Consider the following 18,673-nt stretch of genomic DNA (forward strand, 5'->3'; position numbering starts at 1 on the left):
ATTATGCTGCCCATATGATATGTCTCAAAGTGAATCCTAATTCATATGACATACACTTGACATGTGGAATTAAAACTATAACTTACTATGTATATGTAAACTCTTCCATATATACTCTATGATAATTTATCAATTTGATGTTTCACCTGCATGTGCACCTATATGTACATGTATATAATATTTATCATGTATTTATACTATCAAATGTTTTCTATCCATGTTCTATACTCTCTGTACTCTTCATTTTGGAGGCAATAAAGAGAATAATAATAATAAACCTTACTCCTTAGTTTACATGACAACAGTTCCCAAAGTTACTCGGCACCATCTTTTGTACATTAATACCACTGCCTTGTGAAGATGGTGAAAGCCAGCGGTTTTAATACTTATATCTAAAGGTAGTCGTTCAATCTTACAGATGATTTCCGGCCTGCTGACCCACCTTCTCAGGATCAAAGGTGTCCACACATCAGGCCTTCTGTTTCTCTTCTGGCTGCTGATGGCCATGGCTGGAATTATACCAACATACACCAAGTTAATCAATGAGGTACATGTGTACTCAACTTGACTGTGGAGTTCAAATCAATCTTTGTTGTAATATGAAAGCAAAACTGTAGTCCATTTCAAAAGAAGTTTTCTTAGGCTCAATAATACTGTAAGATTGGAGTATTGATATACCGTAAATATTCGCGTATAGTGCGCACTCACGTATAGTGCGCAGGTACTTTTTGGAGATCAGATTTAAAAAAAAAAATCTACAGAAAAATTAATTGACTGGTCACTGCGACCAAACATTTGATGTGGTCTGATCCATTGATAATTAGGAAACCACAATGAGCGTGACCCTAACACATGTAATTACCTTAAGTAAACAAATTTACCCAGGTGACCTAACAAGCATGAAAGGCTTGGCTGATTGTATAATTAACGGTTAATGACAGTTAGCACGTTGAGTATGAGGAGACTGATGACACCCGGCTTGGGCTGAACGCGTACTATTGGTCAGAAAACGATGTTGTTTTAACATTTCCAATCCTACCTTGTCCCCATAAAAGCAGGTGGTTTGTTCAGTATAGGCATGATCTTTCATGGTATCTGTAGCCACCGCGGTATCTGAAGGTATTTAATGATAGATTGTTTACACCGACTTCGACATGGGGAAACTGCGAACGCCATTTGACTACGCCGAGAGACTGGAGTTTCATGCCGCCGTTCGCCACTTCGACATTCCAGAGTGAAATATCAAGGCACGGAAGAAAGAAAAGACCGTCTAAAGTCCCAACCACTGACCAGAAGGGCTGACATAGGTGCGACAGCGAAACACCCAGAGATGGAGAGAGAGAGCTGTTCAACTTTGTATGCGATCGCCGATATCCCGGCATCGCTGCCAGTACAACAGAACTGCGCGTGCCGGCCATGCAGATCAAGAGAGGTCATGGGGTCACCAACTTTGGGCATCGGTGGGATGGGCTGTCCGATTTATGAACAGAACGACAATCGCCTAAAAACTTCCGGATTCATTGAATTCCACAGATACATCATCAAAATGAGGCAGAAATTCAGACACTACTATAGCCGCGACCAATAGTAAGACCGACGGGAAACAAAAAAAAAATTAGATTCACCGTAATGCTAGCGTGAATGGCAGATGATTAAAACATTCGAAATTTATTTTATTTTATTTTTTTGTCGTTTTTATCTCCAAACTATCATATAAGACCGACGACTTTTACATATAACTATGTGAAGGGAGGTAATCCAATATGGCGGATACAGAACTCGGGAATGATAACCCCAGGAATGGCATGTACCTGCGTATAGTGCGCACCCCCTTTTTGACACGACAGTTTCAGCTTAAAAAAGTGCGCACTGTTTTTGTCTGGCACTATCTTATTGGAAGCGAGAGTTGTCCCCATGTACATCTGTCCCGTCCCGACCCCGTCCCATCCTGTATTGTCCCGTCCCGTCCCTTCCCCTCCCATCCCATCCTCATCCCGTCCACATCCCGTCCTGTTCCATCCCATCCCATCCAATCAGTTCAGAATCAATTTCATATATTGATAACCTCTCAACCGAACTGGTTAATGTTTGGTTTTGAGATTTGAAGTTGTTTTATTTTACAGGAGTATAACACCAACCTTTCTATCTTCACCATCTTCTTCTGTTACTACGCCCTGGTTTTACTTCAGCTTCTACTTCATTGCTTCGCTGAGCACAAGTTATTCATATTGGATGACGAAGAAAAGGTACATTCTTCATTTTGTAACTGTAGATCTGATGTGTAACAAAAAAAAAATAAAAAATAGAAAAAATGAGGTTAATATCCACAGTTAATTGTGCTTAGGAAGAGAAAAGATATATTTTCCATTTTGTAATTGTAGATCTGATGTGTAACAAAGAAATTTTTTTTTAAAAAATAGAAAAAAAATGAAGTTGATATTCATAGTTAATTGTACTTAGGAAGAGAAAAGGTATATTTTCCATTTTGTAATTGCGAATCTAATTCATAACATAAAAAAAAAAAAAAACAGAAAAAATTTGGTTAATATACCCACAATTAATTTAGCCGAGGAGAGAAAAAAAATACATGACAGAATTGTTGAAGTATTTGATCAGAATCCTTCTTAGTTGAATAAAAACATGTAGGAAATGTCTTGTGTTTATATAACAGAAATTGTAATTTTGTATGTAAAAATATGAAAACAGAAAATTGAACTGAATTATGCATGTAGTTTAAACATATCAAGTGTGTTAACATAGGAACCATGTCCAGAGGGGAGTGTGTCTATCCTGAATCAGTTCTACTTCTGGTGGATGAATGGGTAAGATATACATAACTGTGTTATAAGTACCAGGATTATCATGTCATTAACATAATGATGATACTAAACAATAACTTACATAACTGTGTTATAAGTACCAGGATTATCATGTCATTAACATAATGATGATACTAAACAATAACTTACATAACTGTGTTATAAGTACCAGGATTATCATGTCATTAACATAATGATGATACTAAACAATAACTTACGTAACTGTGTTATAAGTACCAGGATTATCATGTCATTAACATAATGATGACACTAAACAATAACTTACATAACTGTGTTATAAGTACCAGGATTATCATGTCATTAACATAATGATGACACTAAACAATAACTTACATAACTGTGTTATAAGTACCAGGATTATCATGTCATTAACATAATGATGATACTAAACAATAACTTACATAACTGTGTTATAAGTACCAGGATTATCATGTCATTAACATAATGATGATACTAAACAATAACTTACATAACTGTGTTATAAGTACCAGGATTATCATGTCATTAACATAATGATGACACTAAACAATAACTTACATAACTGTGTTATAAGTACCAGGATTATCATGTCATTAACATAATGATGACACTAAACAATAACTTACATAACTGTGTTATAAGTACCAGGATTATCATGTCATTAACATAATGATGACACTAAACAATAACTTACATAACTGTGTTATAAGTACCAGGATTATCATGTCATTAACATAATGATGATACTAAACAATAACTTACATAACTGTGTTATAAGTACCAGGATTATCATGTCATTAACATAATGATGACACTAAACAATAACTTACATAACTGTGTTATAAGTACCAGGATTATCATGTCATTAACATAATGATGATACTAAACAATAACTTACATAACTGTGTTATAAGTACCAGGATTATCATGTCATTAACATAATGATGATACTAAACAATAACTTACATAACTGTGTTATAAGTACCAGGATTATCATGTCATTAACATAATGATGACACTAAACAATAACTTACATAACTGTGTTATAAGTACCAGGATTATCATGTCATTAACATAATGATGATACTAAACAATAACTTACATAACTGTGTTATAAGTACCAGGATTATCATGTCATTAACATAATGATGATACTAAACAATAACTTACATAACTGTGTCATAAGTACCAGGATTATCATGTCATTAACATAATGATGATACTAAACAATAACAATAACTTACATAACTGTGTTATAAGTACCAGGATTATCATGTCATTAACATAATGATGATACTAAACAATAACTGTATGATTTAAGTCGATATGCTTCATTCCCCAAATTTTAGACGGAACACTCAATGCTTCTGATAAAATTGGTGAACAAAAACTGATTTCATTTCCTGGCTTCTAGAAAGTTTAATCATTGTCAGTAAATGTAATGTTTAAGATTTTTTTGCATAAACTTTACGGAATTTCGGTTCATATTCTGACAGACTCACTGAGTGAAAAATGCGTTCATTTAATTGATTTGAAGCTTGAATATCTTACAGATTTTGGACTTGGATATCTACATGTTTTCTGATTCTTTTCTTTGGCCTGTTTGTTAAATGTGGTATTATTTTGATATACTTTGTACAGGTTGATAATCAAGGCGTTTAAGAGGCCCTTGGAAACGGATGATCTATGGACCCTGAATCCCTGGGACAAAAGTCAAATTCTGTCCCCAAATCTGGAGAAAGCTTGGCGAAAGGAAGTGAGCAAGTCTCAAAACAATGATAGGTGAGCTGACAGTGACTGTGATAGGTGAGCTGACAGTGACTGTGTGATAGGTGAGCTGACAGTGACTATCTGATAGGTGAGCTGACAGTGACTGTGTGATAGGTGAGCTGACAGTGACTATCTGATAGGTGAGCCGACAGTGACTGTGTGATAGGTGAGCCGACAGTGACAGTGTGATAGGTGAGCCGACAGTGACTGTGTGATAGGTGAGCCGACAGTGACTGTGTGATAGGTGAGCCGACAGTGACTGTGTGATAGGTGAGCCGACAGTGACAGTGTGATAGGTGAGCCGACAGTGACTGTGTGATAGGTGAGCCGACAGTGAATGTCTGATAGGTGAGATGACAGTGACTGTGTGATAGATGAGATGACAGTGAATGTCTGATAGGTGAGCTTACAGTGATTGTGTGATAGGTGAGCTGACAGTGACTGTGTGATAGGTGAGCTGACAGTGACTGTGTGATAGGTGAGCCGACAGTGACTATCTGATAGGTGAGCCGACTGACTGTGTGATAGGTGAGCTGACAGTGACAGTGTGATAGGTGAGCCGACAGTGACTGTGTGATAGGTGAGCCGACAGTGACAGTGTGATAGGTGAGCCGACAGTGACTGTGTGATAGGTGAGCCGACAGTGAATGTCTGATAGGTGAGATGACAGTGACTGTGTGATAGATGAGATGACAGTGAATGTCTGATAGGTGAGCTTACAGTGACTGTGTGATAGGTGAGCTGACAGTGACTGTGTGATAGGTGAGCTGACAGTGACTGTGTGATAGGTGAGCCGACAGTGACTATCTGATAGGTGAACCGACAGTGACTGTGTGATAGGTGAGCCGACAGTGACAGTGTGATAGGTGAGCCGACAGTGACAGTGTGATAGGTGAGCCGACAGTGACAGTGTGATAGGTGAGCCGACAGTGACTGTGTGATAGGTGAGCCGACAGTGACAGTGTGATAGGTGAGCCGACAGTGACTGTGTGATAGGTGAGTCGACGGTGACAGTGTGATAGGTGAGCCGACAGTGACTGTGTGATAGGTGAGCCGACAGTGAATGTCTGATAGGTGAGATGACAGTGACTGTGTGATAGATGAGATGACAGTGAATGTCTGATAGGTGAGCTTACAGTGACTGTGTGATAGGTGAGCTGACAGTGACTGTGTGATAGGGGAGCTGACAGTGACTGTGTGATAGGTGAGCCGACAGTGACTATCTGATAGGTGAGCCGACAGTGACTGTGTGATAGGTGAGCCGACAGTGACAGTGTGATAGGTGAGCCGACAGTGACAGTGTGATAGGTGAGCCGACAGTGACTGTGTGATAGGTGAGCCGACAGTGACTGTGTGATAGGTGAGCAGACAGTGACTGTGTGATAGGTGAGCCGACAGTGACTGTGTGATAGGTGAGCCGACAGTGACTGTGTGATAGGTGAGCCGACCGTGACTGTGTGATAGGTGAGCCGACAGTGAATGTCTGATAGGTGAAATGACAGTGACTGTGTGATAGGTGAGCTGACAGTGATTGTGTGATAGGTGAGCTGACAGTGACTATCTGATAGGTGAGCTGACAGTGACAGTGTGATAGGTGAGCTGACAGTGACTATCTGATAGGTGAGCTGACAGTGACTGTCTGATAGGTGAGCTGACAGTGACTGTGTGATAGGTGAGCTGACAGTGACTGTGTGATAGGGTGGTTATGAGGATGGTGACTTCAAGTCACACATGCCTTACTAGTATCTTGTTGACCACTTATATATTAAACCATACAAAAGTTTCCCTTTCAAAATGCTTAACTTCTATGCTCATGATTGGGATATAGATGTCCTGTATACATTCTCATCAAGTGTAGATATTTGATATCAGGGTTTCTCCACCCTCCCCTAAATGGTAAGAAAGAGGTGTAACTTTGATTGTGTGTTTCAGATCTGTGTCACTGTCTGGCTCCAGTAACAGTACCAGTAGTCAGTTCAACAATCCTTTCTTCGCTGCCACGGTTACAGAGAAGACACCACTTCTGGTCGAGTCAGACAGAGAGAAATTTCCAGAGTATAAAGAAGAGCCGAAGAAGGAAGATAAACCTTCACCTTCTCTTTTCAAAGCATTGTTGAAGACTTTTGGACCTACATACTGCTGTGCAATCATTTTTAAATCTGTTTCTGATGTTCTGCAGTTTTTAAACCCTGTACTTCTACAGTAAGTATACAAGTCAATCTGTCACCAGAATCAAAGCCAAACTGTTTACCTTGTTTTGCTATCATCATCAGATGTTTGGCTATCATCATCAGATGTTTTGCTATCATCATCAGATGTTTGGCTATCATCATCAGATGTTTGGCTATCATCATTAGATGTTTTGTTTTGCTATCATGATCAGATGTTTGGCTATCATGATCAGATGTTTGGCTATCATGATCAGATGTTTGGCTATCATCATTAGATGTTTTGTTTTGCTATCATCATCAGATGTTTGGCTATCATCATCAGATGTTTTGTTTTGCTGTCATCATCAGATGTTTGGCTATCATCATCAGATGTTTTGCTATCATCATCAGATGTTTGGCTATCATCATCAGATGTTTGGTTTGGCTATCATCATCAGATGTTTGGTTTGGCTATCATCATCAGATGTTTTGCTATCATCATCAGATGTTTTGCTATCATCATCAGATGTTTTGCTATCATGATCAGATGTTTGGCTATCATGATCAGATGTTTGGCTATCATCATTAGATGTTTTGTTTTGCTATCATCATCAGATGTTTGGCTATCATCATTAGATGTTTTGTTTTGCTATCATCAGATGTTTGGCTATCATCATTAGATGTTTTGTTTTGCTATCATCATCAGATGTTTTGCTATCATGATCAGATGTTTGGCTATCATGATCAGATGTTTGGCTATCATGATCAGATGTTTGGCTATCATCATTAGATGTTTTGTTTTGCTATCATCATCAGATGTTTGGCTATCATCATCAGATGTTTTGTTTTGCTGTCATCATCAGATGTTTGGCTATCATCATCAGATGTTTTGCTATCATCATCAGATGTTTGGCTATCATCATCAGATGTTTGGTTTGGCTATCATCATCAGATGTTTGGTTTGGCTATCATCATCAGATGTTTTGCTATCATCATCAGATGTTTTGCTATCATCATCAGATGTTTTGCTATCATGATCAGATGTTTGGCTATCATGATCAGATGTTTGGCTATCATCATTAAATGTTTTGTTTTGCTATCATCATCAGATGTTTGGCTATCATCATTAGATGTTTTGTTTTGCTATCATCAGATGTTTGGCTATCATCATTAGATGTTTTGTTTTGCTATCATCATCAGATGTTTTGCTATCATGATCAGATGTTTGGCTATCATGATCAGATGTTTGGCTATCATCATCAGATGTTTTGCTATCATCATCAGATGTTTGGCTATCATCATCAGATGTTTTGCTATCATCATCAGATGTTTGGCTATCATCATCAGATGTTTGGCTATCATCATCAGATGTTTTGTTTGGCTATCATCATCAGATGTTTGGCTATCATCATTAGATGTTTTGTTTTGCTATCATCATCAGATGTTTGGCTATCATCATTAGATGTTTTGTTTTGCTATCATCATCAGATGTTTGGCTATCATCATTAGATGTTTTGTTTTGCTATCATCATCAGATGTTTGGCTATCATCATCAGATGTTTGGCTATCATCATCAGATGTTTGGTTTGGCTATCATCATTAGATGTTTTGTTTGGCTATCATCATCAGATGTTTTGTTTGGTTATCATCATCAGATGTTTGGCTATCATCATCAGATGTTTGGCTATCATCATCAGATGTTTTGTTTGGCTATCATCATCAGATGTTTTGTTTGGCTATCATCATCAGATGTTTTGTTTGGCTATCATCATTAGATGTTTGGCTATTATCATTAGATGTTTGGCTATCATCATCAGATGTTTTGTTTGGCTATCATCATCAGATGTTTGGCTATCATCATCAGATGTTTGGCTATCATCATCAGATGTTTGGCTATCATCATCAGATGTTTTGTTTGGCTATCATCATTAGATGTTTTGTTTGGCTATCATCATTAGATGTTTGGCTATCATCATCAGATGTTTTGTTTGGCTATCATCATCAGATGTTTTGTTTGGCTATCATCATTAGATGTTTGGCTATCATCATCAGATGTTTGGCTATCATCATCAGATGTTTTGTTTGGCTATCATCATTAGATGTTTGGCTATCATCATCAGATGTTTTGTTTGGCTATCATCATCAGATGTTTTGTTTGGCTATCATCATTAGATGTTTGGCTATCATCATTAGATGTTTTGTTTGGCTATCATCATTAGATGTTTGGCTATCATCATCAGATGTTTTGTTTGGCTATCATCATTAGATGTTTGGCTATCATCATCAGATGTTTTGTTTGGCTATCATCATTAGATGTTTGGCTATCATCATCAGATGTTTTGTTTGGCTATCATCATTAGATGTTTGGCTATCATCATCAGATGTTTTGTTTGGCTATCATCATCAGATGTTTTGTTTGGCTATCATCATTAGATGTTTGGCTATCATCATCAGATGTTTGGCTATCATCATCAGATGTTTGGTTTGGCTATCATCATTAGATGTTTTGTTTGGCTATCATCATCAGATGTTTGGCTATCATCATCAGATGTTTTGTTTGGTTATCATCATCAGATGTTTGGCTATCATCATCAGATGTTTGGCTATCATCATCAGATGTTTTGTTTGGCTATCATCATCAGATGTTTGGCTATCATCATCAGATGTTTTGTTTGGCTATCATCATCAGATGTTTGGCTATCATCATCAGATGTTTTGTTTGGCTATCATCATCAGATGTTTGGCTATTATCATTAGATGTTTGGCTATCATCATCAGATGTTTGGCTATCATCATCAGATGTTTGGTTTGGCTATCATCATTAGATGTTTTGTTTGGCTATCATCATCAGATGTTTGGCTATCATTATCAGATGTTTTGTTTGGCTATCATCATCAGATGTTTGGCTATCATCATCAGATGTTTTGTTTGGCTATCATCATCAGATGTTTGGCTATTATCATTAGATGTTTGGCTATCATCATCAGATGTTTGGCTATCATCATCAGATGTTTGGTTTGGCTATCATCATTAGATGTTTTGTTTGGCTATCATCATCAGATGTTTGGCTATCATCATCAGATGTTTTGTTTGGCTATCATCATCAGATGTTTGGCTATCATCATCAGATGTTTTGTTTGGCTATCATCATCAGATGTTTGGCTATCATCATCAGATGTTTTGTTTGGCTATCATCATCAGATGTTTGGCTATCATCATCAGATGTTTTGTTTGGCTATCATCATTAGATGTTTGGCTATTATCATTAGATGTTTGGCTATCATCATCAGATGTTTTGTTTGGCTATCATCATCAGATGTTTGGCTATTATCATTAGATGTTTGGCTATCCAAATCAACATACACCTGTGATCTGTCGTTCATCCCTCCATAAAATACTATCACTATTTCTTCAGAAGTTGTGGATGGATCTTTCTCAAATTTCATATCTAGTTTCCCTTTGGCCATTAGCTGTGTCCTGTGGATTTTGGGTTTAATTGTAAAATACAAAAATGCTCACAGGTGGCCATCTTGAATTTTGAATTTCATACGCTAAATGCCCATGGTTCTGCAGTGTACACTTTTGATTTTAGGGCCATTCAGGGGGGAAAAAATAGACAGATGGCCATCTTTGATGTTTACAATTGAAGATTGTTATCGCTATTTCATGAGAAGTTCTTAACAGGTTTTACTTGAATTTCAGATGTAGGTTGCCCTTGGTTTCTTGTAGTTGTGCCTTTTTGAATTGGAGACCGATGAGAAAAACAAAATGGCTGACAGGTAGCCATGTTGTGTTTTCACTGTGATAGATTGTTGTTGTTATTTCTTCAGAAATACTATATAGATCTTTCAAAAATGTTGTATGTAGGTTTCCTTTGGTTCCTTGTTGTTCCTCGCTGAGACTGATCACTATTTCATACGAGGAAGTTTCAAATTTTATATAAATATGAGCAAAAATGGATAAAAAAGAGAGAAATAAAGGAAAAAGATCCAACACTTATAAAACAAATACAGATAGAATGATGGTTGATGCCAAGATCTGTCTGGGATCTGTTGACATGTGAAGATGTTTTACAGGGACTTGCAGCTTTATATCATTATTCATGTCAGGAATGTATTAGGTATCACTTGTGGTTCTTGTCTGTATCTTATTTAAAACAAGTAATAAAGAACTGTTTCAAATTTTTTACAAGATTCATCATAAATTATGCCGACAACCGTGACAGTCTTCCTCAGTGGAGGGGATATATCCCTGCCATTCTCATGTTATTTGTGGCCCTAGTCCAGTCCGTCTTTTACCACCAAAACTTAAAACTTGGCATGACTGTTGGCATGAGGATACGTAGCGCTCTTATATCAGCAATCTACAACAAGGTAAGTGGATTCTTTTAATGATTATATTTAAAATTCCAGGATTTTTCTAATGTTGAAGAATATCCAACGTTTAGAAGATAGGATCACCTCCTTAAATGCTTCCATGGTGATTTGGTCAGAACTTATTACCACACAGCAAAGCTAGGAGTTAATGATTTAAGGTTTCTGGAGAAAGCAGGTTTTGTTTATACATTGAGAACAAAATTTGTTGTGAGAAAATGCAGAATATCCAGACCATGCAGAAAGGATGCAGAGTTGAAACCTTTGTAGTACATTACCATTGCACTTGCTTTCATCATTTACACTGCAAATGACCAACTGAATATGAAAAAACGTTCACAGATATAGAAAAATTCTATAAAGTGAAAAAAAACTAATACTTGTGCACAATATGTGACGTTAGTCAAAAAGTAATCTGGTGGAGCTAACATTACATTTATGCAGAGCCCTTGTCCAATGGTCATCCTATCTGATGGTGTTTTCAAGTGATATATGTGATGAACAGGTGTCTTATCAGTATGAAAAATAAATTTTAAAACAACTCTCAGCTGATGTTTCCATTTTGCATGTGATGAAATAACATTCACAATTTAGATGCGAAACTGCTGCTTTCTAATTCTACATCAGTATTGTTCACTCTGTAGCTTTTTCTTCACTTGGATGTAATGATTGGTTCATTAGAAATGTGATATTGTCTCATATTCCAAATACTCCTCACCATTTTGTTTGGTTTCAAGAGGTGATTGGTTCTGAGAAGGACCGGTTTGATGAAGATACACTGTACTTTATAGAAGCCCATTAACAACCATGCATCAATGTTTCGTCCTAACTATGAAACCATTGTCTCAATGACCTCTGTGTTATTTAAATGATATTGCTTTTGATAACAAATGATGGACCTCCCACCTGGTGTCCAATTATGTAGTCATCAATTACACAAAACCCAAGCTGAAAATTACACTAGCTATTGACTGACAACACCATGCAAGCAATGTAAATATTGTCCTTATGACCCAACAAACCACTACTGATAGTCTCTCTGTTAAAATCAATTAAATTCATAATTATTTGTAATTAAAAATGAAGAAATATTATGATTGAGTTTTAATTCAGAGATAAAAGTTTGACTGTAGAAAGACTCCAGTACAAAGCATGTTGACACAGACCATTATTGTAGATAAGAGGTTTCCTTGTCAGCTCTTTATCTCATGCTTATATTATCAACTATTAACAAATTTTCACCCAACTGTTGACTATAATAACACAAAACAAGTTTGTTTAAATAGAAATTTAACTAAAATCCCATGCTTTCAGGATAATGTATATACTTTATATTTGGTTGATTGATGTTTCATCTGTACCATCAACAACTCAATAGAATTTTCAAAACCATTTCGTAAAATTTGACAATAAAATTCACTTTATATTTTCGCATTATAAATTTGATTTTATTTCCATTGATGCAAAATAATATAAAACATGGAAGAGCAATAAATTCGTGTACAGCAATTACAGTACATTACTTAATACTGAATTATTATTTTATCATTGAATTATGAATTTTGAAATAATATTTGAAAATTTTTTTCATAATAAAAAGTCCACCAACATTTCATTTCAAATAATTTTTTGAAATTATGAAAAACAATTGACTCTGAGAAGACAGTATAATTTAATTAATTGATCATCAGTTATCAAGGCCAGTAGTAATTAGTACAAAACAGATTTAGGAGATAATCACTACAATGGACTGAGACATGATACACTGGCTAATCCAGTAAACTAGGAAAGTAATAATTGATAGGTGGGGAACAATAGACAGGTGTGAAAGTGTCCAGTCAGGTAGTTAATTAAGGTAACAGTATCATTAACTGTTGTCTGGAGAACAACAGACAGGTGTGAAAGTGTCCAGTCAGGTAGTTAATTAAGGTAACGGTACCATTCACTGTGGTCTGAAGAACAATAGACAGGTGTGAAAGTGTTCAGTCAGGTAGTTAATTAAGGTACCAGGATCATTAACTGTTGTCTGAAGAACAATAGACAGGTGTGAAAGTGTTCAGTCAGGTAGTTAATTAAGGTACCAGGATCATTAACTGTTGTCTGAAGAACAATAGACAGGTGTGAAAGTGTCCAGCCAGGTAGTTAATTAAGGTAACAGTACCATTAACAGTGGTCTGAAGAACAATAGACAGGTGTGAAAGTGTCCAGTCAGGTAGTTAATTAAGGTAACAGTATCATTAACTGTGGTCTAAAGAACAATAGACAGGTGAGAAAAATCTCCTGATCTGACAGGTAACAATAGATTTACCTATTAAGTGAACACATATCTGTTCACCTGGATAATTAGGATAACAGGAATGATTACTGTTAAGTGATCTCACTTTTCTCTACCAATCAAGAGAGAGATTAATTGATCACTTATCCAATCAACCAATCAGATTATCTACATCAGAGGTTGATTGGTGGCCTCTACCAATGAGAAAGCGAGATAACAGTAGACTGAACTCCTGTTACAAGTGTCAGCCAATGACGCACTTCTATCTTGACATCCAAGCCACCACTTTCAGTTAAAAATGGTGTCAAGTGTCACAAAAAATCACAAATCACTCAGCTGCCAAAGTTGACATCTGCCATAATCTGACACCACTACTATCATGTCGTATGATATTCCCTCACCGATTCCAATGAAGGTTACCCCGGAGACAACCCTGTCTGACGTCATAGAGGCAACCATTCTAGATGGAGTCACCGAACTTGATGATCTGCTGGATTTCCTGTCTGACACAGTTGCACCTGATACTACTACTCAAACATATAGCGAGAGCACCACTTCCCTTCCTCACTGCGATAATACTACTACCCAGCCACATTTCGAGACCAGCACTACCCAACTACACTTTGAGACCACTACCACCCACCCTCACAGAGAGCCCATGACCCACCCTCATAAAGAGACCACCACTACCCACCCTCACCGAGAGTCCACCCCTACCAACCCTCACCGAGAGTCCACCACTACCAACCCTCACCGAGAGTCAACCACTACCAACCCTCATCAAGAGTCCACAACCCACCCTCATAGAGAAACCACCACTACCCAACCTCATAGAGAGCTCACGACCCACCCTCACCAAGAGTCCACCACTACCAACCCTCACCAAGAGACCACCACTACCCATCCTCACAGAGAGCCCACAACCCACACTCATAGAGAGACCACCACTACCTACCCTTACCAAAAGATTACCACTACCCAACCTCACCGAGAGACTTCCTTCCCCCTCCAAGAGACGACCATTGACAGCCCTCATGATAAGACCACTACTCACATCAACTCTACTCCACAGAAGAAGTCTGCCCGCAGTCCAATCTCCGAATCCAGACCTGACTCCATCTTCAGTTTGCTGTCCTCCAACTCACCACCATCAACTCCTCTACTCAACCACCCTTTCTTCTGTGACCTCCGAACTGTCCTCCTTGATGAATGTAAGAAGTCTGCCACACCCAACTCCCTATTGTCTACCTTCCAACCCAAGTCCTACTCCACTGTGTCTGACAGAGAGCGCCGACTACAACAGATGTTCAAGAGACTTCACAGTGTCCATGGTGATGAGATCCAGCAACTGTCCAGTTTCTACAGGTACCAGGCCGGAGCAGTGGAAATGGAACGTCTACAGAGCCTACAAGACAGTCCTACTGCCTACCACCCATCTGTCAACAGTTACTATGACAACCAGCTTCACCTCATCATGGACCGTGTAGAGACTAGCCTCGACGGACTTGATACCACCACTCGTGAGAGAACCCGCCACCAGAGTGAGCCACTGTCAGCCCCGAGTCGTCCACTGTCCAGACCCGTCCTGTCCCGGAAGGCGGTCAGACTGATGGAAGAATGGTACTACCTCAACACTGAGCACCCCTACCCGTCACCAGATGTCATTTACCGCCTCGCCGAGCAAGGTCACATCAAGGAGGAGCAGGTGAAGAAGTGGTTCAGTAACAAGAGAAGTCGTACCCACAACACCAAGACACTCTCCGAGATCTCCAAGAGACGCCGCCGACCCCAGGGATCCCCAGGTGTGATCTACCTACCCAGCTTGGACTACTTTTGATACCAGCAATCACTTGTTAGAAATGTTTGATATAATTCAGTGCTACTGTGTTTTATTTCTGCATGTTTTGAATATATTAATGACTTCAGTGCTATGACCGTGCTAGATTTTCATTACATACTTGCTTGTATATTTATATTACATCATAAGTGCTTCCTATAATGATAAACGATGACAGTGCTTAATAAGTGTATATAATATTTAAATGTTGATTAATGTCTGATGTTATTTTGTTGTGTTACTTGTGTCATATCTAACTCTGTTCTGTTAATTTGTGCCTTATCTAATTCTGTATGGTTAATTGTGTCAAATGATATTGTTGTGGTAATTGTGTCAGTGATATTCTGTTGTGGTAATTGTGTCAAATGATATTCTGTTGTGGTAATTGTGTCAGTGATATTCTGTTGTGGTAATTGTGTCAAATGATATTCTGTTGTGGTAATTGTGTCAGTGATATTCTGTTGTGGTAATTGTGTCAAATGATATTCTGTTGTGGTAATTGTGTCAAATGATATTCTGTTGTGTTAATTGTGTCAGTGATATTCTGTTGTGTTAATTGTGTCAAATGATATTCTGTTGTGGTCATTGTGTCAATGATATTCTGTTGTGGTCATTGTGTCAATGATATTCTGTTGTGGTAATTGTGTGATCTTATATTCCTTATGTTAATGTCATGTGAAATTTTGATAATTGGGTTAACTGGTATCTGGCTAATTGTCATCTGATAATTATGTGAATGGATAATTCGTGTTAATTGTATAATGTATAATTGTCATAAATAATTTTCAGAAGTGTCATCTGATTCTTAATTGTGTATTCTATTGTGTTATTGTAGTCTGATATTCTTATTTGTGTCAACTGATTGTGTTAGTTTTTGCTATTTACAATATACTTACAATAAAATCCAGTCCTATTTTCTATTTTGTTAAATCATTTCTTTAGAGAGTTTTGATTTTACATCAATTATTTTAATGTGAAAACGTGGAGGAACAAATCTGAATTTACTGTTCTTGGAGAAATCACAATTTCCAGCCTGTCTCCAGACAGGTAGGGATGTATTGTCAGGAGAGAAATGGGCAGGTGTGCAGTGTCCAGTCAGGTTAACTGTTGTCAGTTAATGATATTGTCCAAATTGCTCCTTTGAGCTTTGACCCCTGTACATAGTGAGAAGATAGTTTATAGGTAAATAAGAGGACATGGGTCTTAATGGTCATCTGACCTTCTATAAAGGTTGTACATGTTCTTCACAAGATATTGATAGAAACAAATGCCTCATTGGCCTGAATTGCTCATCAACATAGCAGCACAAACATTTATACAGACAAGCTGCAAGCCCAATATTTTGAAGTTTTGAAGATTTTAGTACATTTGACTTCCATGACTTTGAAAATGGGTGAAATCATTCCTTCTAACAAAAGCGGAACCCCTTTATCTCCGCCTGCTACTGACCCAATAATGATAATTTGGACCTAGACACAAGTTTGATGTTGTTTTGTTAATTTTTCATACTGATGAATGTTATTTATATTTTTATACTATGTATACTATAAAATATAAGTAAATTTTTCAAATTCCAGGTTGTCGCATTTTTAGGGTATCAAAGAAGGGAATTGTTAATGTGTTGTTTTGACCTTGACAGGCAATGACCATGAGCAGTGAAATGCAAAAAGGTACAACATTGGGAGAAACAGTGAACCTCATGTCTATTGACTGCCAGCGTATTCAGGACACATTCAACTACCTGTGGTCACTGTTCACCGTACCACTTCAGATCACCATTGGAATCTACCTACTTTGGACGTATGTGGAACTCGGCCCCTCCTGTTTGGCAGGACTGGCTGTTCTAATGCTCATGGTTCCTCTCAACTCATTTGTGGCTGTAAAACAGAAGAAGTTACAAGGCCTTGTCCTGAAGAATAAAGGTCGACGAATTAAATTATTCAGCGAGATTCTCAACGGCATAAAGGTACTTGTTCAGTTAAATGGATTATTTGTGATGTACTTATGATGCTTCGTTAAATATAGGATTTAATTACAGTGCTCCAGATAGCCTGCGTGAATGCGTTTTCACGCACAATATTTCTAATTTCACGCTAGGAAAAAAATAAGATTTGCGTCATTAACCCGTGCGAAATCCGGACTCTGCGTCAATGTCCGGCTCCAATATTACGTAGTTAGAAAACTCAATAATCTAAGTCAAACAGACAAACGAAACTCGTAACAAGCGCTTTCTTGATCGTGATTATAAACCAGTCGCATAGCAAATATGGCGCTGTCAAAAATGTTTACAAATTCAGTGTTACCCTAATATGGAAAAACCCATACACTTGTTGAAGGCAGGGGTGAAAAAACCCCTCAATTTATAAAGGTAGGAGTGAAAACCCCACATGTCAAAAAGTTATCTGGAGCACTGTAATTATCCTGGTAAATATCATTAGGAGGTTAATTGTCCTTCGAGGTATATAATTCATGTTATTTAAATTTTTTTTCATAGTAACAGCAAGTATGTAGTAGCGGCTTGTCATTTCAAAATGGAAACATGTCCAATCAAGATGTGATCATGATTGGTATTAGTATACTCTCTATCAAATTGGTGTTTGACAATTGGTGGTTTTAAGAGATAATCTTCAGCACTTAATCAAACCTGACAATATTATTTTTTTACTTTTTAGGTTCTTAAGATGTATGCCTGGGAACCTTCCTTCACAGAGAAAGTGTTGGAGATCCGACAGGAAGAGTTAAAGCGGTTAAAGCAAATTGCCTACCTTCAGGGCTTCACAACATTCTGCTTCCTACTGGCACCTTTTGTGGTAGGTACCAGTAAACTGCAAGGTCAGACCTCCAGTAAAGATAGATACAAGGTAAAACCTTCAGTTAAGGTCAAATTGCCAATACAAATGCTCAGAGCTCCAGTACAAGGTCAGACCTCCAGTAAAGATAGATACAAGGTAAAATCTTCAGTTAAGGTCAAATTGCCAATACAAATGCTCAGAGCTCCAGTACAAGGTCAGATCTCAAATAGAATGCTTAGAGCTCCATCATAGGTAATGTAGAAAGCTGAAACACAAAACATGGTCAAAGTCATATAACGAGGTCATTACAAGGTCAAAATGTTGTAATAATGTATTACAGATGAACATATGGTATAATACTTAGTATCAGTGACCTGGTGTTAGACAAGTTGGAACTCTATCACAGATTAAGTAGAACACACTAATTACAGTTGTTTCTGATTGCAGGTGATGCTGGCAACATTTGCAACATATGTTGTGACTTCTGAAACACACACTTTGAGGTCTGAGCAAGCTTTTGTTGCCTTGGCGCTCTTCAACATCCTGAGGGTACCAGTTAATCTGTTGTCTCAGCTCATCTCCTACGGTGTCCAGGTAACTTTTCATCTATACCTTTCCCAGATACATCCCCTACAGGGCCCAGGTAGTCTTTCATCT

General features: G+C 37.7%; 1 protein-coding gene across 1 annotated transcript in view; it reads left to right on the plus strand.

Annotated features, from left to right (window-relative positions):
- Nucleotides 1-18,673, plus strand: part of LOC132554090 (multidrug resistance-associated protein 1-like) — a 53,672-nt gene that overhangs the window by 10,970 nt on the left and 24,029 nt on the right. The window contains exons 4-12 of the mRNA XM_060218388.1: nt 419-547; nt 2,124-2,246; nt 2,761-2,822; nt 4,461-4,601; nt 6,522-6,791; nt 10,932-11,112; nt 16,864-17,190; nt 17,897-18,034; nt 18,464-18,610. Of these exons, the coding sequence (XP_060074371.1) occupies nt 419-547; nt 2,124-2,246; nt 2,761-2,822; nt 4,461-4,601; nt 6,522-6,791; nt 10,932-11,112; nt 16,864-17,190; nt 17,897-18,034; nt 18,464-18,610 (1,518 nt within the window). The remainder of the gene's footprint in view (nt 1-418; nt 548-2,123; nt 2,247-2,760; nt 2,823-4,460; nt 4,602-6,521; nt 6,792-10,931; nt 11,113-16,863; nt 17,191-17,896; nt 18,035-18,463; nt 18,611-18,673) is intronic.

The sequence above is a fragment of the Ylistrum balloti genome, unplaced genomic scaffold (genome assembly GCF_031769215.1).
Source record: "Ylistrum balloti isolate Yb309-2 unplaced genomic scaffold, AGI_CSIRO_Ybal_v1 Utg370378, whole genome shotgun sequence".
NCBI lineage: Eukaryota > Metazoa > Mollusca > Bivalvia > Pectinida > Pectinidae > Ylistrum > Ylistrum balloti.